The following is a 21,827-nucleotide window of genomic DNA, read 5'->3' as shown; positions in this document are numbered from 1 at the left end:
CCATATTGTGCTGAATGACACCATAGCGGCGGAACCGGCGGATTCAAACTAAGAGTTTGTCAAAATATAGAAAAAAAGGGAGGACGAAGAAGGAGAAGCTAAAGAAGGAGAAGAATTAAGCGCACAGTGTAGGGTTTAAAAATGTAAAAATTCAAAAAGTTTCGAGGAGGTTTAGCTTCCTAATCAAATTCCTTTCAATGCAAGAACATTTTATTTATATTCCACACTCATGTGTTTAGTCCAACATACACGATTCATTAAGTTCTTAATCTATATATGATTTATTTATTTATTTGTTATAAGGTTTTTGAAAACTTATTTTATAAGATATAGTTAAATGATTTAGATTAAATTATGTTTATATTAAATTTATATGCTTATGCACTTTTGTAGTCAATTACATAAGTGCTTACTTGTTATAATCTACTTTAGTACTTTTTTACTACTTAATTAGTTTATTTATTTATTTATTTAAGTACTGAATAGTAGGCTTTTATTATGACACTGTTGAATTCTTTCATGAAATATACTAATCTGGCAACCGCTGTACCCTAAGCGCTGTTCTGCTGTGTTTTGGTTCATTCCCATTAGTTCTCTCCGAGCCGCACAGCTGATTTTGTTCATCTGCAGGTAAATCTGCTTTCCTTTAATTCCTTGACTGCAGACTGTAATATCAGCCTGTGATGCTGCACTCGACTTGTTTTCTGTCTTTTCTCGTGTTAGTGAGACTGTAAACGTGACACTGACTCAGTGCAGGCAGATGTTTGTGCTGTGATGTGAACAACTAGTGTATAGATGTGTGTGTGTGCGCGTGAGTGTGTGTGTGTGCGCGTGAGTGAGTGTGTGTGTGCGCGTGAGTGAGTGTGTGTGTGCGCGCGTGAGTGAGTGTGTGTGCGCGCGTGAGTGAGTGTGTGTGTGTGCGCGCGTGAGTGAGTGTGTGTGTGCGCGTGAGTGAGTGTGTGTGTGCGCGTGAGTGTGTGTGTGAGTGTGTGTGAGTGTGTGTGTGTGAGTGTGAGTGTGTGTGTGTGCGCGTGAGTGAGTGTGTGAGTGTGAGTGTGTGTGAGAGTGTGGGTGTGTGTGTGTGTGAGGGTGTGTGTGTGAGGGTGTGTGTGTGAGTGAGTGTTTGTGAGTGTGTAAGTCACTGTATCACAGCGCCTTGCAGCATATCAGTATTTTGGTAAAACTTTAGTAAAGTAGTGTTGTGTATCATGTACAAGTGCAGTGCAAAAGCCAGAGAGCATGTTTTTACTACACACTCACACACACACACACACACACCCTCACACACACACACACACACACACACAAAGGAGGCCATCTTCCAGTGAGTGGCCAGGTACCAAGAGGCAACTAAGAATAACATGCAACATGATGCTCCCACCAGCATGCTTTGCTGTGCTGTTCTCAGGTGTGTGTTCAGTGCTGGGTTTGTTCAGACGCAGTGCTTTTCTAGTTTCGCTCTCATCACATCAGAGAACTATTTCTGCCATGCTTGCAGTGTTTTGGCAAACGTCAGTCAGACATCTCGTATGTCTCTAAAATAATGATCAGCTTTTTGGAGTGTTTGTCCTGTGAACCTTCTGCCATCTGACCTGTGGATTTGTCAAAGCTCCTTTAGTGCTACTCTTTTTTTCCCCTTCATTGCTTTCCTCTAGGCAAAGTCATGGTTTATGGCCATATTTAATTTTTTATTTCATGCCAATTTAGTATATTTACTATAAATATACTAAATTGTATATTGTGTTAGCTACATTAACTGCTTCTTTTAAAACACTGAAACGTGAGAAACATGAATGACAGGTTCTGGAAATAATAAGCAAAGAGTTTGCATTATTATTGTGATTCCTGTGATCCTCATGCCTCTGTTTAAGCATAATGACAGGTTTCTACTCTGGGACGGTGGTAATAGCTGGTTGCTTGTTGCATGTGTGTGAGTCAGAAAGAAAGATTTTTCTAAAAGGACCTCGGTCTGTAATTGTACCTACTGAGATATATTTTGTGTATGAGTGAGTATGGTGAACTTCTCATGTTTGTGTAGGTTTTAAAGGCTGAATTTGATGTAATTTGCCCTTTGTGTTCAGGTGGTAAAAGGTTTGCGGTGCATGGATGGCTGATGGACAGGTGTCTGGACCAATCGCAACACAATGCTGGCACGGAATCGCTTCATCCTGCTGCTGGTGGTTGGCTTGGTGCTAGCTGTGCTAAGCTTCAGCATTCAGTACTGTAAGTGTGGGTGGGTGTGTATGGATGTTAGGGGTGGTAGAAAATATCGATACACATGAGTATCGCGATATTTTGTTTGGCGATACTGTATCGATTCTCAAAAACAAAATATCGATATTTATATAAATAAATAAATAAATAAATAAATAAATAAATATACAGATTCATGGCAGTTTCATTTTGTTCCGTTTATATACCAAGCCCGCGAAAATAAGGACGGAGAACTCTCAAACGTTTCACTCACAACGGTTTATTCCTCCGTACACAGGAAAAACCTCCGTAATAACATGTTACTAAAACAAAAATACTCAGTATATTAGTATATTAGTATTAGTATGAGAAAATGAAAATAAAAGGGAATATCGGTTGCAGCATCAGACTTCCACACACATGTGGTGTTATAACTGAAGCGTGCACACTTTTGCGCATGCATTTATTACTAGTATAACAGTAATAAAGCAACGGCACATTGCTCTTACGGTAGCACCACTCCACTCGTTACAAAGTACTAGCATAATGGCGCTCTACTAATGTTAACGTTAAAATAGTTTGCTATATATATGAAGATGCGTATCCTGAGCTATCCAAACTAGCAAAGGGTTTCCTGTGCATTCCGGGCACAAGTGTTTCTGCGGAAAGAGTTTTCTCCACCGCAGGAGACATTGTAACTGCACATAGAAGTGCCCTGACATCTGAGCATATTGACCAGCTTATCTTTCTTCAGACAAACCTTGACATTAAATAAAAAGACAAATATAAATACAAATGAAAGAAACCTGTAAAATCCAAGTTTAAAGGTTCTGAGAATGTTCAACATCTGTAAATATTTTATTCTTTATATTTGTTTTGTTTTCTTTAGGAATCCTGCAAGCACTATTAAGCAGATATAATTCTTTTGTTCGGATCAAAATGTTATATTTTATATTTAGTTTAACTAAATAATCCTGCAAGCACTTTATTTTTCATTGATATAAAGCAGATGTAATTCTTTTGTTCAGATCAAAATGTTAGGACACTGCATGCTACAATTGTGAACTGAAACTGTGAAGCTTTAAAAGCAGGGTCTAAAAATATATATGGTCTGTTTATAACAGCTAACATTTAATACATTTAATTTAACACATCTAATACATTTAAGAAATCCTGCAAGCACTTTATTTTTCGCCCTTTATTCGTACTGCACATAAAGTGGTTCAATCATATTGAATGTTACAGGGGCAAATTAATGCAAATGCAGTTCCCACTGTGTTCTGGTTAAATAAAAAACTTTTTTTTTTGCTAAGGTTTGCATATGGTGGTGTTTTTGACAGCTTCCCTAAAACTTTATCCTATAACTAAAATAAGAAATATCACAATATATTTCACAATATAAAGCCTTGCTTACAATATCAGTTGAAGAACAAAATGTTCTAACTACATACTTTGATAGCAAATCTATACATAATAATAATAATAATAACAATAATAATAACAATAATAATAATAATAACATTTTGAACCTGCTTTATTTATTCACATTTGCATCATTATCCATATGCTTTAGAGTTAGTACTAGCTAAGTCTTTGAGTCAGTAGGATTACTGATCTTTAGGATTAACACATAAAGTTTGAATCCTAAATTAAATGAATGAAATCCACTTCCGGTTAGTAACAGAAACTCTGCTTCACTTTACCAGCACATCCTCAAATCCGGCTCGATCTCAGATCCTTAAAGCCTGCCTTTAATCAGACACTCATTTAGAGTCACATTTGGATTTTTCAGATAATAAGATTCACAAAGCCGTAGTATTGTTTCTTCGTGATATGTCACTGCTGCATCCGTATATCATTAATAATTGGTCTTGATGCGAGTAACAAAGTTACTGTTACTACCCTGAAAAAAGAGAATTTTTTTAACTGCATCCTAAAAAAGTTTTTTTATACCACTTTAATTTGCCAAAGATTACAACACGTCTTACTATACTAACTATTCATAGTCACATTTAATTTAATGTAAAATGTGCAGAACCAGTTCTACTGTTATATCAGCTATAATTCCTCTTTCCTTTATCACTCTGTCTGGTTTTTCTCTGTTTAAATAGATGCAGCTCATCCTGCTACAGAGAAAACATACCGTCTATAAATCTCATATAAACTATTCCTTATAGAAAGTTTCACCATATTAAAGATTTTTCTCTTGTAAATAACTACTCTTTTTTTTTTTTCTTATTCAGATATAAATGTGCCTTATATTATGTCCCTGTTACCATAAAAACAATAACATATTGGAATGCGCACATTATTATAAATGAGCATGAAGATATAATAAAACGTAAAAAAAAACTCCAGATATTTGTAAAAAAGAAAAAATGGCATTGGGTACAATAATACAATAATTGGGTACAATTTTTTTTTGCATTTTTTATGAGTTACAATTTTTTTTTGATAAACATAACATTTATTTTCTGTTTTTTTAATTATTTTTTATCGGAATTGATTTTGATTACCGTAATTTCCGGACTATTGAGCGCACCTGAATATAAGCCGCACCCACTGAATTTAAAAAAAATTATTATATTGAACATAAATAAGCCGCACATGTCTATAAGCCGCAGGTACATTGAAACAAATTAACTTTACAGGGAGTGCAGAATTATTAGGGAAGTTGTATTTTTGAGGATTAATTTTATTATTGAACAACAACCATGTTCTCAATGAACCCAAAAAACTCATTAATAGCAAAGCTGAATATTTTTGGAAGTAGTTTTTAGTTTGTTTGTAGTTTTAGCTATTTTAGGAGGATATCTGTGTGTGCAGGTGACTATTACTGTGCATAATTATTAGGCAACTTAACAAAAAACAAATATATACCCATTTCAATTATTTATTTTCACCAGTGAAACCAATATTACATCTCAACATTCACTAATATACATTTCTGACATTCAAAAACAAAACAAAAACAAATCAGTGACCAATATAGCCACCTTTCTTTGCAAGGACACTCAAAAGCCTGCCATCCATGGATTCTGTCAGTGTTTTGATCTGTTCACCGTCAACATTGCGTGCAGCAGCAACCACAGCCTCCCAGACACTCTTCAGAGAGGTGTACTGTTTTCCCTCCTTGTAAATCTCACATTTGATGATGGACCACAGGTTCTCTATGGGGTTCAGATCAGGTGAACAAGGAGGCCATGTCATTAGTTTTTCTTCTTTTAGACCCTTTCTTGCCAGCCACGCTGTGGAGTACTTGGACGCGTGTGATGGAGCATTGTCCTGCATGAAAATCATGTTTTTCTTGAAGGATGCAGACTTCTTCCTGTACCACTGCTTGAAGAAGGTGTCTTCCAGAAACTGGCAGTAGGACTGGGAGTTGAGCTTGACCCCATCCTCAACCCGAAAAGGCCCCACAAGCTCATCTTTGATGATACCAGCCCAAACCAGTACTCCACCTCCACCTTGCTGGCGTCTCAGTCGGACTGGAGCTCTCTGCCCTTTACCGATCCAGCCACGAGCCCATCCATCTGGCCCATCAAGACTCACTCTCATTTCATCAGTCCATAAAACCTTAGAAAAATCAGTCTTCAGATATTTCTTGGCCCAGTCTTGACGTTTCAGCTTGTGTGTCTTGTTCAGTGGTGGTCGTTTTTCAGCCTTTCTTACCTTGGCCATGTCTCTGAGTATTGCACACCTTGTGCTTTTGGGCACTCCAGTGATGTTGCAGCTCTGAAATATGGCAAAACTGGTGGCAAGTGGCATCTTGGCAGCTGCACGCTTGACTTTTCTCAGTTCATGGGCAGTTATTTTGCGCCTTGGTTTTTCCACACGCTTCTTGCGACCCTGTTGACTATTTTGAATGAAACGCTTGATTGTTCGATGATCACGCTTCAGAAGCTTGGCAATTTTAAGAGTGCTGCATCCCTCTGCAAGATATCTCACTATTTTTGACTTTTCGGAGCCTGTCAAGTCCTTCTTTTGACCCATTTTGCCAAAGGAAAGGAAGTTGCCTAATAATTATGCACACCTGATATAGGGTGTAGATGTCATTAGACCACACCCCTTCTCATTACAGAGATGCACATCACCTAATATGCTTAATTGGTTGTAGGCTTTCGAGCCTATACAGCTTGGAGTAAGACAACATGCATAAAGAGGATGATGTGGTCAAAATACTCATTTGCCTAATAATTCTGCACTCCCTGTACACAGGCTTTAACGAAACACGGCTTGTCATAAAAAATTAGCAGTAAACAGTAGCCTACCAAGAAAGTCACTGGTCACTATCTTCCTCCTCCTGTGCACTGAAACCACTGAAGTCATTTCCTTCCATGTCGGAGTTAAAAGTAGGGTCTCCGATGTTTGAGCTAAACACTGTTACTACACAAAACGTGGTTGTAGCTGCGTCTCTACATTACTATGATAGAAAAGAGGTGTTATTTGTGTAGTAACAGCGTTTAGCTCAGGAGTTATTGACTCAGGAAACTCCAATCTGTGAATATGTGGCCAACTTCCCGCTCCTTCAGTTCTCTCCAGCGCTGGAAAGCTGATCCTATATTAACATGGTCCTACTTCTTGCCTTATCGGAAGCCTTTCTTCGCTTTCTTTCTTTGTTTTTATCCTCCATGTCAATGTTATAACCGCTTTCTGCTAATGTAACACATGCGCACTGAACACTCTCTCCGCCGCATATTGACAAGACCCACCCCTTTCTGCTCATTGGCTACACGTTTGTTTTGATTTTTGTTTTGATTTTTAGTTTGTGGTCCCGACTCAGTTTTCTGAAGCATTTCTCAAACATCACAGACCCTACCTTTAACCCGTTCGGCAATTTCATTGGTCTAATGAAAGCTTTATGTTGCCAAAAAACTGAGCACGTCACAGAATGTGTTTTTTTTTTTTTTTTTTTTTTGAAAGTTGGAAAAATCCATATATTAGCCACGTCATTGTTTAAGCTGCAAGGTTCAAAGCGTGGGAAAAAGGTTGCGGCTTAGGAGGAGGAAGATAGTGACCAATGACTTTCTTATTAGGCTTCTGTTTACTGCTACTTTATCCTATTGCTACATTTTGTCTAGATTTAGAAGTAAGGATGCATTTTGGTGAGAGAAAAATCAGTCAGTCCATCGATCAGCACTCCAACACAGCACTCCAACTAGCGATTCAGCTTTTCAGAGTCGTAACTGATTTTATTAGCCGTTCTAGCAGTGTGGAATGAATGATGGTCTTTGGGTTGACACGTCACGTTATTCTCGCTGCTGATGATGATTAAGTTAAAGAAATATGATGGGACACAGAATAATGTGTCTGGATGGTTGTTTATATGTGTGGTGATGAACTTGATGACTCCACATCCTCTTTCCCTGACTGGATCTCCAGAATTAAGCCTCCATATGGTCTGTTGTAACAGTATGAAGGCAGTAAATGATAGGCTTGTGGCACACAAAAGCACATTTAAGTACAGCACAGGTTTGTTTGTCCTTGAGCTCCTTCAGAAAGAGAACAGAGGTCACTCAAGTCTAAACCTTGAGTCTTTTCTTGATTGATTTTTTTTTTAAGTCTCTTTGTTACCTTTCTTCTTACTCTCTCTCTCTCTCTCTCTCTCTCTCTCTCTCTCTCTCTCAGTCTCGGTAAACTCATTACTTATTCATTCTTTACAAACAGGAGCTGAAAGCAGGCTGAATTTCATCTGAGATCCTGTCGCTCTGTCTTTCAGCTCGCTGATACGTGCCACTACACATTAATGAGTCGGAAGAGAGCAGGGTTGCCAGATCTGTGAAACGGCAAGACCAAACCAAACCAGAACATACATGAGTAAAACACTTAATTAGTTAATCTAGAACAATCCTAGTGATGATAAACAAACGACTGGCAAAGCAAATAAGTAAATCTATGATTAGGACTGTTACTATGTTTAGTATAGAAAGACAGAAAATGAGTAAATGAAAGAAAAATTCTTTATTTAAAACGCTTGGACATGTAAGTGAATTTGGAGAACACCCTATATCCTCATCATATACCACAAATACATCTACTGCACTGTGTGGGATTTGAACTTATAACCTTCCAATCAGTAATCCAACATCTTAACCACTGAGCTCCCACATCCCCCTAATTAACGTAATTAATGTAATAATGACAACGATGGGCTGTAATAATGTACTATTAATTAAATGTATTACAGTAAAGAGAGACATCAATCACTGACATTGTGTAAGTTAGTTGAATCCCGAAAGCCAGACATTTTCCATCCTTATATTTACATATCCAATAATTTCAAATCCGACCAAGATCACACACTAAGTTTGCATGTAAACTTGCTGTTTTTGTGTTTGTATATTGTATTTGTGTGTGTGTGTGTGTGTGTCTGTGTGAGAGAGAATACATTTAACTAAAATTCAAATCTATATTATTTAAATTGGCATTCAGTTTAAACAAGGCAACCACTTAAAGATTACATTACTATGCTGCAGGTTAATATAAGAGCTCACATTCATAAAACAAGCTTCAGGGTTTCCTTTAGCTGCAGGGAGACACCATCCATCTCTCCATCTCTTTCCTTTTCTCTATACTATTTTGTAGGCTGCTGTAAGGCTACAGGCTACAAAGGGCTCTTTGTCTGACTGTGACTATGTGGGGACCTGCTATGTGCTGTGTGTGTGTCAGAGGATTGGTCAGTGTGTGTGTGTAAGCAGGTCGGAACGATGGAAAAGTCTTGAGTCTGAATAGACTCCAGTGAGGAGTGGACACACACACACACACACACACACACACACACACAGAGAAAGAAACACATTCAGATGCTTTGCAGATGTTGTCACTAAAACACACACACGCACAGAAACAAACTTCCAAAATGGCAGCTTATTTCCAGACACATCTTCTTGTACTTCTCTTGTTTACCGGTAAGTTTGAATCGATGTGATGTTAAATTGTTGTGTTAGAGTGTGTCTGTGCTTTCTGCACCTCCGTGCGACATGTTTTGCTGTATTGGGTATTTTTTGTATGCTTTCTTATTATTTTGTATGCCTTATTCAGTCTGGTGTACGTGCTTTGAATCGCATTGATGGGATACATGGACTATATTTGCACGACTGTTAAACTCTCAGCTAGAAGTTTAGAGATTTGAGACACTGCAGTGCCAATCTGTTTGCACTGATTATAGGAAATGTCCTGTTAGGAAACAGAAGCCAGGCATTTAAAATAGCAGCAGTGTATTTCTGTTTTGAGTGTGAGCTTTGGAGGAAATAGGAGTGAGTCACAGAATACAGTTAATAAGCAATTATAATTTAATATGACTTTTAATTTCATTGAAATGAATAGTTATTTACAGAATTTGTATTTATTTTAAATTTCCACCAAAAATCCTTCACACCAATTTATTCATTTTCTATTAGTTTATACTTACTAACAGTCATGTTTTGAAGTATTACATTTGCTGGTTATTGTATGCATTTAATTTAATTTTGTTTTATTTTTATTTGTATTTTTTTTTTTCACACCACTGTTTTTTTTTTGTGTGTTTGTGCACAAAATTTCTCACACTACTAAAGGATATTAGTAAAAAAAAAAATGTATCTTGGTTTGCAGAAACTTGCAACACAGTTTAGACTTTAATAATTCATAAGGTATCAGGAATCAGAGAAAATTCTCATCAACTATTGAAGGATAAGTGTGATCTAGGAAAAAATGTTTGTTTTAAGATATCTGAGCAGTTTTTTTTTAAAAAGTATGATAATCAATGTGTATGATTTATATTAAAAGCAGCAAATGACCAGTAAGCGCTCACTAAGTCATTCTGACAACAGCAACTCATGACAGATCTGTTTAAGATTTTCTTAAAATGAAAAGATTAACATTTAAATTAGCGAAAATAACCCTGTTGTCTACAGTGTCATATGGCAGGGGTTGAGTTGGCTTGAAAGTTAATGGGTGTGGTGGAATGTGTTCAGGGAGAAATGAACTGAAGGTCATAAGTTCATTTTTTTAGCAAGAATCAAAGCAAAGGTGTACAAGATAGTAGTGAGAGCAGCGATGCTGTATTGGTTAGATACTGTAGCAGTGAGGAAAAGACATGAAGCAGAGATGAGGATGTTGAGGTTCTCTCAAAGGATGGACAGGATTAGGAAGGAGCACATCAGAGGGGCGGCTCAGGTTGTCTGTTTTGGGACAAGGTCAGAGAGGATAGACTGAGATGGTTTGGAAATGTACAGAGGAAGGAGATGGTTATATTGGTAGAAGGATGTTGGAGATGGAGCTGCCAGGTGTGAGGTCAAGAGGAAGGTCAAAGAGGAGATGTATGGATGAGGACATGAAGTTTATTGGTGTGAGAGTAGAGGATGTCGAGGATAGCGCTAGGTGGAAACTGATTATTCGCTGTGGCGACCCCTAATGGGAAAACCCGAAAGTGGAAGAAGTCGTCATAGGTTCATTTTGTAAACAAGTAATTCCACCCAACACACTTATATAGATTAAAGATTTGTTTTGTATAAAACCACAATATACGTACGAATATCTCTCTCTGCCAATCCTCCGATGCTGTATACAATCTTTAATACACATGTCCCCATTTTAAATGCAATGTAACGTGCAAAGATGCAACTGACTTTCTGTTTTGGAAAAAAATCAGGGACTGGTTTTTGGAAAAATCAATAAAATCGGAGGCATGAGAGTATAAAGGGTGTGTGAGAAGCAAGCGGCATGCTGAAGTGTTCTTCACACAAAGCTGCAATGTTCGCTCAGGACAGCGAGGCTTCATTTGGGTGCTGCAGATGTTAAAGGACTCCCCCTTCTGTCTGTTCAGTTCAGTTCAGTAGTGCTTTATTTGCATGAAGGTAAAAATCACATTGTTGCCAAAGCAAAGTTATATGAGTAATATACGTTCTGTATGTGTGTATGTAATCATTACAATCATATTGAACAACAACAAGAGAGAAAAGACCTAAACAAACAGGGAGAAAAAAAATGCATATTCAAAGAGCAAAACAAGCAAACAAAACTTACATGTAAGTGTTCTGTGTACGGTATCAGTGTACAGGTTGTGTTCTGTAGTGCGTGTGTGTGTGTTCATGGTGCGTGCGTGCGTGTGTGTGTTCATGGTGCGTGTGTGTGTTCATGGTGCATGTGTGTGTTCATGGTGCATGTGTGCGTTCATGGTGCGCGCATGTGTCGTGTGTGTGTTCATGGTGCGTGCGTGTGTGTGTGTTCATGGTGCGTGCGTGTGTGTGTGTTCATGGTGCGTGCGTGTGTGTGTGTGTGTGTGTGTTCATGGTGCGTGCGTGTGTGTGTTCATGGTGCGTGCGTGTGTGTGTGTTCATGGTGCGTGCGTGTGTGTGTTCATGGTGCGTGCGTGTGTGTGTTCATGGTGCGTGCGTGTGTGTGTGTTCATGGTGCGTGCGTGTGTGTGTGTGTTCATGGTGCGTGCGTGTGTGTGTGTTCATGGTGCGTGCGTGTTCATGGTGCGTGCGTGTGTGTGTTCATGGTGCGTGCGTGTGCGTGTGTGTGTTCATGGTGCGTGCGTTTGCGTGTGTGTTCATGGTGCATGCGTGTGTGTGTATGGTACGTGCGTGTGTGTGTGTGTGTTCATGGTGCATGCGTGTGTGTGTATGGTACGTGCGTGTGTGTGTGTGTGTTCATGGTGCATGCGTGTGTGTGTATGGTACGTGCGTGTGTGCGTGTGTGTTCATGGTGCATGCGTGTGTGTGTATGGTACGTGCGTGTGTGTGTGTGTGTTCATGGTGCGTGCGTGTGTGTGTTCATGGTGCGTGCGTGTGTGTGTGTTCATGGTGTGTGTGTTCATGGTGCGTGCGTGTGTGTGTGTTCATGGTGCGTGCGTGTGTGTGTTCATGGTGCGTGTGTGCATGACACTGGGTATCTCACTGTTCCTCAGACTGTCACATTCTGACACATACTTTGCAGGGGTCCCCTGTGCGCCAGGGTCTCCTGTGCGCCAGGGTCTCCTGTGCGCCAGGGTCTCCTGTGTGCCAGGGTCTCCTGTGCGCCAGGGTCTCCTGTGCGCCAGGGTCTCCTGTGTGCCAGGGTCTCCTGTAATCTGGACTGGGTTTGGGTCTGACTGTCCCAGTGCTGGAGATGCACTCTCTTCATCTCTTCAGTCATTTGTTTGATTTTGATTAGACCTTTCTGAGCACTGCTGGTCTGACACGGTCGGAAATGTTTAGGACATTTCTACAGAAATCTGCATGCAGGGACTCTGTGGGATGTTTGTACCATCTAATGTGTTCACTCTCTCATTCTCTCTCTTGTTGTTTCTCTCATTCTCTCTCTCTCTGTTTATTCTCTCATTCTCTCTCTCTCGCTCTCTCTCTTTTGCTCTCTCTCACTCTTTCTCGCTCTCTGCTTTTCTGTCTTTTCCTCTGTCTTTGTCTCCCTTTCTACCAGTGCAACCAATACCAACCAGTCCGCTTGCAGAAGTTGGGACACTCGGTAAAAACAGGAAAAGGGGAAACCCAGTGGTCCATACAGAGCCTCCAGAACTTGACCCGATCAGTGATGCTTACCGATACTGCAACCTGCCAAATCACACAGAACACACACACGAGGGTGAGATATCCACTGCCCCTACACACAAACACACAAATATATACAACATATATGCAACACTGCAACTCAGCCCATCATTTTCAGTTCAGACCACATAATCAGCTCACATACTTACACACTTTGATTATCATGTGTGGGTTTTGTTGTGTGTAGGTCACAGTCTGGCAGACTACAAGCTGCTCTTTGTACAGGTGATGATTCGCCATGGCGACCGTTACCCGCTCTACTCCATACCTCAGACCAAGAGACCAGCCATCGACTGCACGCTGTCACCTCACAGGCAAGATCCTTTAATAGACATGATTAGCCAGGCCTATGTTACACTGGAAGGAAAACTCTATTGAAATCGTGGTGGCCATCCAACAAACTTTAGCCTAAGGCCATCCTTAAAAATATTCTTGTTTGCAGTAACCCGACCGACCCTGTCAATATAGGACCGACTGAGTTTTTATATATTTTTTTGCTTTAAGTCCGACCGACTTGCCGGTTGTAAATTTGTGTTAAGACCGACCATTTTTTTTTTACTCTTCAAACAACTAATACAAAAGCAATAAAATAATATTAACAGGTTCGGGCACCATAATACATCTAAAAAATTCATTAAAACAGCTCGACACCGCTTTAACTTGGCATGAAGTTCTGGAAAAACTGTGCCCAGCATCAAAATAAGGTGCCCAAAGGCACGGGTTGAAGACCCAGTCAGTGACGTCACGGTATGATAATTTGTTTAAAGTCATACCTACGTAATCACCATCACCAAAATTGTACTTTTTGTTTTACATTGAAAATTGAAAAAAAAAAAATATAGACCTACCTACCGACCCTTTTTTTTTTTTTTTTTTTTTTTTTTTTAACTGTTACTGCAAACCAAAATATTTTTAAGGATGGCCTCATTAAAAAGTTTTTGTTTTCTCTCAGTAGGAAGCGAATTCTTACATATGTATGCCCAGGTATAACAAGGCACTTGGTTCCACCGGTTCAACCCCAGCATACTAGCGGGAACAACCTGGAAATTATATTTTTTCTTTTCTTTTTTTTTTTTTCTTTCAGCCAAAGAAATAATTTTTTCAGTTCAAATGTGTGTTTTCTTGGCGATATCTTTCCAGTCTGTTTCTGGTGTATGAGCAGATTCTCTGTAGCTGTAATATTCTCTCTCCTCTTTCACACTGATTTGTTCTACACATTCTCTTTGATCTGAAAGTGTTTGTTCGGGACACTGAAGTGAAACCATGGAAACAAACACGGTTCTCAGAGGTCAGTTGGACTATGAGGAGTTATTAATCTAATCCCATAATATACTCATGTTGGTAGATTTCTTCTAATCTTTATAAATCGTCTCTTACCCTCTTTTTTTCTTTTGCTCTCCACCTTATTAGGTTTTTATTAAACACTCACACACACACGAGCTTTATTGATCCAGTGCTACTTGGGCTTACATCATGTATAATGTGTTGCTTTAATGCCCCCTAGTGGTGAAGGCAACCTATTACTTTTGCATTGTCACACTAGTTGTTTTTTTTTCCTCCCAGAAAACCCTCTCACCCTCTGCTGGCCTCCTTCATCAGTCACATGACCCAGGGTGGGCGTGGCCACTGGGATGCATCACTGAGCTCACTGGCCAGAGTACCCAATCATAGCACCTGTGAGCTAGGCGAGCTCACACAGACAGGTAGTTAATGACCGCACAGCCTACATACACCACACACAAAACTAAAAGTGTCAAAAAAAAAGACTCAGTAGTGAGAAGCCCCACTGTTCTTGTTGATAACTTCAAACACTCATTTCTGCATACTTGATGCAACTGTTTCCAAGAGGCTGGTGGGAACGTTGCTCTATGTGGTGAAGATGGCTTCACGAAGGGCATCAACAGTCTGGAACTGACATCCGTTTCTGTAAACTTCCATTGCCATCCATCCCCAAACATTCTCAAGGGGATTTAGATCAGGGCAACACACAGGATGGTCCAGAAGTGCAATGTTATTGTCCTGGAAGATTTCATCAGGAAGGCGGTGTGAGTTGCAGCTTTGTCCTGCTGAAGGACCCAGTCATTACCACACAGACGAGGACCCTCAGTCAAGAGGGATTCCTGCTGCAACATGTCCAAATAGCCAGCCGCCATTTGATGCCCTTGCACAACCTGAAGCTCCATTTTCCCATTGAGGAAAAAAGCACACCATATCTCCTCCACTGTGCCAGGTAGAAAACATCTCCAGTGGGACATGTTTTCTTCTTGTAATGCCAGTATTGTTTTAAGCCATCAGGACCATCAAGGGTAAATTTTTTCTCGTCCAAGAATAAAATTTTCTTCCATCTTTCAATGTACCATGTTTGGTGCTTCCTTGCTAATTCCAAACGAGCACGTTTGTGGTGTGGGAGAAGACGTGGCTCTCAAATAAGTTTTTTGTTTTTTAAGCCCTTCTCTCGCAGATGCCCTCTTATGGTTATTGGGCTGCAGTCAGCATCAGTAAGGGACTTAATTTGGGTCGAGGATCGGCCTGTGTCTTCATGGACAGTAGGTCGGATCCCTCGGCTCAGTGCAGATGGATCTGCTGATTGATGTTTTTTGTCCTATAACTCTCAGGAACTTTTAAGAAATCTAAAAAGACTGTCTTACTGCATCCTACCTTGACAGCAATGGCACGTTGTGAGAGCCCTTGCTTGTGCAGCTCAACAATCCTGCCATGTTCAAAAACTGAAAGCCTTTTTGCTTTTGCCATCAGTAGATCATGACAGTCTGATTGCCGGAACGACAATGACATTAAAGCCATATATTTGCACAGATTTGAACTTTTAAAGGCTCTTAAACTTTTGATCAGCTGATGATCAGCCTGTTTGAATGCAGTTTTTAATAAATTGTCTACTCTCTATTTTTTGTCTCTTGCTCTTGTTTCTTCTTTTGGCATATTGAAGAAGTACTTACAACCTTTTTACGATCCACCAGTGCGAAGTGTGAATACTTGTAATATTTTCCCTGGATTTTGTTCAGGACTGTATCTCTTTACTCTTCATCCAGTACACAGCACACTACACAGCACACTACCTTTCGAACGCCACAGCCGATCATATGGTCCACATGTTAGATTTTTGGCGCAAGATTTATGCCGGATACCCTTCCTGATGCAACCCTCCCATTTTATCTGGGCTTGGAACCGGCACTGAGAGTTCACACTTCAGTGGTCGGGTTAGCTTTCTTCACAGGAATCAAACCCGGGCCGTGGTAATGAGAGCGCGGGATCCTGCCGCTGGACCAACAGGAGGCTGGACTGTATGTATACTTTAAGGATAAAAAGCATTCTCAGGTTTTCTTTGGATAGTTAAAAGGTGCTGATTTTCCTAAATGGGTTCTATTTGGAACCTTCTTTAAAAGGGACACCGGGGGGACAAACTGACTCATATTTAAGGATTTAGGATTTATCCTTTTTTTTTCTGAGTGTAACAAATTTGATTTCAGTAAAAAAGTGCTAATAGTACAAAATGGTTGAAACACTATACGTCACTTTCTGTGTGGTGGTGAAATGTTAAAAACCATATAAGATCATCATCATCATCATCATCATCGTCATTCTCGTCCTCATCCTCCTCCAATATACCCCCATCGTTTTGTTTTCCTCTCCCCTGTCTCTTTGTTGTTGTTTTTAACTTCTCTTTGTATTTCTCCTCTCTATCTCAGGTGTGGTTCAGCATTTAAAAAATGGCGCACTCCTGCACCAAACTTACCTCAAGCACCACAAGCTGCTTCCTCCTGATTGGTCATCACAGCATCTATGGGTGGAGACTACTGCTAAGAGCCGCACCCTACAGAGCGGCTTGGCGCTGCTCTATGGTTTTCTGCCGAATTTTGATTGGTCAAAAGTATTGGTGCGGCATCAGAGGAGCACTATGTTCTGTGGCTCACTGTGTGAGTGTCCAGCACGGAACATCTTTCTGGATGAGGAGCAGCGTCGTCAATACCGTCTTCGCACCTCTAATGCTGAACTTGAGCGCACTTATGTCGCCATGGCAAAGACTCTGGGCGTGGCCACGCGTACAATGCGGGCAGCCAATCCTATCGACGCGCTGCTGTGCCACTTTTGCCATGGCCTCTCATTTCCCTGTGCCAGCCCACATCCATATCCTTCCTCCGAAAATGGGGCTTGTCTAACATTGCAACAATTTGCTGTGATTCGCCAGCAGCAGAGAGATGACGAGCGGGAGCGTAAGGTGGCAGGGATTTACCGCCGTTTTGCTGTGCTTGCAGCACATCCTTTCCTGAACCAGACAGCGTTACGCATGGAGAAAGCTGCCCATGGCAACGCAGAGCCTGCCTTTGCACTGGCCTCTGCCCATGACATCACCATGGCACCAGTGCTAAGTGCCCTTGGCCTGGAGGGGGCAGGGTTTCCACGTTTCGCTGCTCGTTTGGTATTTGAGCTGTGGAAGCGTCCAGATGCAAAGGGAACACGAGGAGGTGTAGCGAACGCTTATTTGCGTGTGCTCTATAATGGAGAGGACTTGACCTTTGAAACTGCCTTCTGCCATGACCATGACCGCCACTCCACTCAGCCGTTGTGTCCTCTGGGTAATTTCTTGTCCTTTGTAAGAAGGGACATGTTTAATATTGTGAACGCTACCAGCTACCATCAAGCCTGCCATAAAAACTTTTCATAGGGAGACAGCTGAAGAGACAGATAGGAATAATAATATTTTTGGGCTTTTATCTGATAGTGGTTTCTCTACTTAGTAGTTTCTTTTTTTTTTTCTTTTGATTTAATCGAACACTTAATGCTGTACTAAACATGTGTACTAGAGCATTTTAAATTGGTCTCACAAGTGACTTGGGCATCCGTGTCTTTTGCACATTCGTATCTTCAACAATTCCTCTCAACAAAAAGTCTTAAAGCTTTTACACACCAACATTTTTTTTTTTAAATTAACATATGTATGTCTACAATCTTAGACAACTCCTTTCCCTTTAGAATCATTTGATTTGTCCCTCTGGTGGTTAGAGTCTCTAAGATCTGTAGCTCTCTGAAAAGATTTTATCAGGAACCTATCAACACAACAGGTTGGTTGTAAATGGTTGTGAAAGTGAGCTGGTACATATTTAACACTTTTTGTGTAACACTTTTTGTGTACAATCCTTTGGTTTACATGCATACAAAAGTCCACTTATATGAACTAGACAGTAACTGTAGACTATAATATATATATATACAGTAGGAACAATATGATAAGAAGGACTTTTATTACAAAACCTTTTTACTTCATTTTCACAGGTTCTCTTCACTTTATTTCTTAAACTTTTTTTAAACTTATCTAGTGAACATGATCAAGTGATTCTGAGCTTTTCCGAGAAGAAAATGTTTGAAACCTGGATAGCTTCGTCCTGAATAATAGCAATAGTGTGTGTGCAGCATATCATTATATTGTATAGAAACATTAACTGCCTTGTGTTTACACACCAAATCAGATTTGTTCTTTGAAGTATTTTGATATAATGGCAACCCGATCAGTCTAAAAAAAGGAAATCTCTAATTATATTCAGGCCATTTGTATACTGTTGTTGTTTACAACATTGACAAGGAACACGCACCAAGCCTGTCCAATTTTGCACATTATTTTAGTCCTGTTCTATGAATCCACATATCTGTAGTTAAGAATACCAAAACAACAAAACATCCGAGCGAGTGCAAGTTAAAGCTAGCACTGATGTAAAGCAATAAATCACCCCGAACCTATAATTAGGGTTAGTCAAGATGGTTTTCATCGATACCTTAGATTTAACTGACTTGTGTTAAAAAAATCATCTTGTTTGAGTAAAATAATAAAACCAGACTTGAACGTTCTTTGGGTGTAGATGAGACGGTGAACTGAGGAAGTACTGGACGCTAGCACTTTGATTTAGCGTGCGTCTGAGTTGGAACGAACACAATGAGGTTTGATATGGAGCCTGTCAGCTTTTTATTTAAAAGCATTTCAACAACACTTGCAAATCAACCACTGATTACCAGCACAGTCCTGAGAACAATCACACTGATTCGTACATAAGAAGGATTTTGATGATAAACGTTTATCACGTTATGTCTGCAGACTTGTTTTTGTACGACGGACGCTTTTTAAAAGTTTTGTAAAGTTTGGAGATTTTGGCGCACACCGCCACTTTATTCCCATCTTCTTGCAGTGAGCAAGATTTTTAAATACGCTGCAATTCATGGTTATAGATATGTGTTTGACTAATTGAAAAGTTATTTTCATACATTTTAGCGTGGAACGATGACGTATACGTTTTTGTTTTTGAGGAAAAACAGGAGCGTTAAAAGTCTGTTCAGGGGAATGTTGATGGGTTTTGTATTGTGATTTGTTATTTTTAGGATTAATATGATCATATTCAAGCACATTCCTTAATATCGAACCACATTTTACAATAAAGTCACATTGTAAATGGATTTTGTGTTATGATTTCACAATCAACATCTCTCCTCCCCCCCCCCCCACCCCCCCAAAAAAAAAAAAAAAAAAAAATTACAGTCAACGGTGCATATATAAGGAAAAAAAAAAATCTTTAGAACATAAAGACAAATTAAGACATTCTGACCAATCAGAATGAAGAATTCAACAGCTCTAATAGGTATAATAATGAGCGCTAACTGAACTCATTTTACTGCATTTTTTATACACCTATGTACAGTATGTTGCTCAGGAGCACCAGCAGTGGCAGTTTGGTGGACCTGGGATTTGAGCACACAACCTTGCGATCGGTTTTGATCCGATAATTGGTATTTTATTTGGTAATGCTGCTAAAGACATTCTGGAATATGAGTAGCCAAATCTCTGGCAATTGTATATATGTACATGCAAAACATTTTGTTTCCAGTATTTTTCTTTCGTGACACGATTTACCAGATACCAGATTTGAAGTCTCTGAGCTTTCAGTTTAAATGATTTGTCATTTGGACTTCTAATTATAATAACCAAATGGGTATAGATAATAATTGGATAGTCCAGATTCATAATGTTCCTGAAATAATAATAATTATAATAATAATAATAATTAATAATGATGATGATGATGATGATGATGATGATGATGATAGTGCCCTTGGTTGTACATTCTGGACATTACATTGAAAATCATGACACAAGGTGGCAGCAGTGCTGCACTTATTTAAAAAGTCATGGCAGGAGTCAGCAGATTTCATCCAGGTCCATGTCAAACACACACACACACACACACACACACACACACACATGGGTGTTCTTTTCCACTGGGAATAATTTTCTTTGGATAACCTAAAACAAGAAAAGTGTATGTGATCTACATCGATGCAGATTTTAAGCTGACGATGGCCAAATGTGTGTCAGGAGCCTTTTTGTGTGTGTGTGTGTGTGTGTGTTTGGAGAGGCGTTGAGAGAGAGAGAAAGAGTGAAAGAGCTAGAGGGCCAGCACTCAGCATAAGATGATTTTAATGAACCTTGCTTAAGAGCCAAAGAAAAGATCATTCATTTAGTGAGTCAGACGCAGGAATCGATCTTCATTAAAGTGTGTGTGAGTGTGAGTGCACTGTAGAGTATGATTAAAGCATTTGTATTGTCTGAGTGTGTATGTGTGTATGTGTTTTCAACAAATCATATGCACACTGGTCATTTTTCAGTCTTTTCCAAATACAAAGATGGAGAAGATGGAATTCAGTTTTAATCATTAACATGTGTGTGTGTGTGTGTGTGTGTGTGTGTGTGTGTGTGTTTGTGCCTGACTCTCTCTTGTACTCTCTTTCTCTCTTTCTGTTTAAATGGGTCAGGCGTCTGTCTCTGGGGAGAGCCACAGTTCTGCAGAAAAAGGCAAAAATGGCGAGACAAGACAGGGATAGAACAAAGTTTTTATGATGACGAGCAGCAGCTTAAAGACCATCCATGGTTTTGTACCGATGTGTATGAGTGACAATGACTCACACATAAACACACTGAATGTAACATTCACGTCATTTCCCGAAGTCCTGTCAGGCTGCTGGTGGGTCCCTGTAGCTCTCTTTGTTAGAAGCACGTAGCCTCAGATTGTCTGTGTGTGTGCATCTCTCATAAGGGCAGTGCAGGGACTGGGACCAATTTTACCTCATGGGGATGAAAGACATAGTGGGGACAAAAGTCCTTTAAACAACAGCCTCACACTCATTCTGACACACGTGTGTGTGTGTGTGTGTGTGTGTGTGTGTGTGTGTGTGTGTGAAGATTGTGAATGCATAAAAACCCCTCACAAGTGTTCTGCACTGTCTCCTCATATACACCTAGCCCTGAGTGTGTTTTGGGAATATTTTCAAATGAATTCTCTCATAAAAGGTACATTCCTAGTTACTAATATTAATACCATGCAGTGCCCTGAATGCATTTTATTTCCTTTTTTTTTTTGCTGTTGAAACATTCAGTTTTTCTGCTTGCTGCATCGAGTAAGTCACATGACAAATATACTATTTTAAAAAGTGTATTATTTTCTGCACGCTCAAAATTCAACTGCAGATTCATATTTCTGTGACATAAACATTTCTCTTGTTCAACATTTAACATTTAATAATTCAATATAACATTAACTGTATACACTACTTCCTTTTATTCGTAGACCTTTAATGAGATTGTTAACAGGTTTTGCGTGAGAAGTGTGAAATGTCTTGTGTTTGAGGAACATTGAGTACAATGTAAATTTCTTATACACAAATTTTTACAATCTGTTCCGAGAACAAGCCAAACTAACATTAAGACTAAAAATAAAACTTCATTCGGATGGTCCGATGTAGAAAATATACAAAGCATGTATAAAGAGTCATGAAGCAGCCAATGAGCAGATTCTCAGATGTTTCAACAACAGTTACAAAAAGTACCAGATTCCAAATGAACTGAATTTGATGATAAAGTGAAAAAAGGTACAGGTGAATGGTTATAACGTGGGTATAAAATGTTTACTACACGTCATCAACCATAACTTTGAGACTTACTCTCAAGTGTTATCTTTCATGTAAATATACGTCTTTCTACCATGATAGGGTTAGCTAGAGAACTAAAAAAACATGAAACAGTTATATACAGAACGTTAATAATATTCA

At 39.5% G+C, this 21,827-nt stretch overlaps 1 protein-coding gene across 1 annotated transcript; it reads left to right on the top strand.

Moving 5' to 3' along the window:
* The first annotated feature begins 550 nt into the window (after positions 1–550).
* On the top strand, positions 551–19,181 carry pxylp1 (2-phosphoxylose phosphatase 1). Its single transcript, XM_060887570.1, has 6 exons — positions 551–630; positions 2,082–2,223; positions 12,595–12,756; positions 12,910–13,036; positions 14,286–14,425; positions 16,427–19,181. Exons 2-6 carry the CDS (start codon positions 2,145–2,147, stop codon positions 17,401–17,403), a joined length of 1,485 nt encoding a protein of 494 aa, XP_060743553.1. The 5' UTR covers positions 551–630; positions 2,082–2,144; the 3' UTR covers positions 17,404–19,181.
* The last annotated feature ends 2,646 nt before the right edge of the window (positions 19,182–21,827 follow it).

The sequence above is a fragment of the Tachysurus vachellii genome, chromosome 15 (assembly GCF_030014155.1).
Source record: "Tachysurus vachellii isolate PV-2020 chromosome 15, HZAU_Pvac_v1, whole genome shotgun sequence".
NCBI classification, from domain to species: domain Eukaryota; kingdom Metazoa; phylum Chordata; class Actinopteri; order Siluriformes; family Bagridae; genus Tachysurus; species Tachysurus vachellii.
Note: the sequence above shows the minus strand (reverse complement) of the source record. Positions and strands in the feature narration are given on the sequence as shown.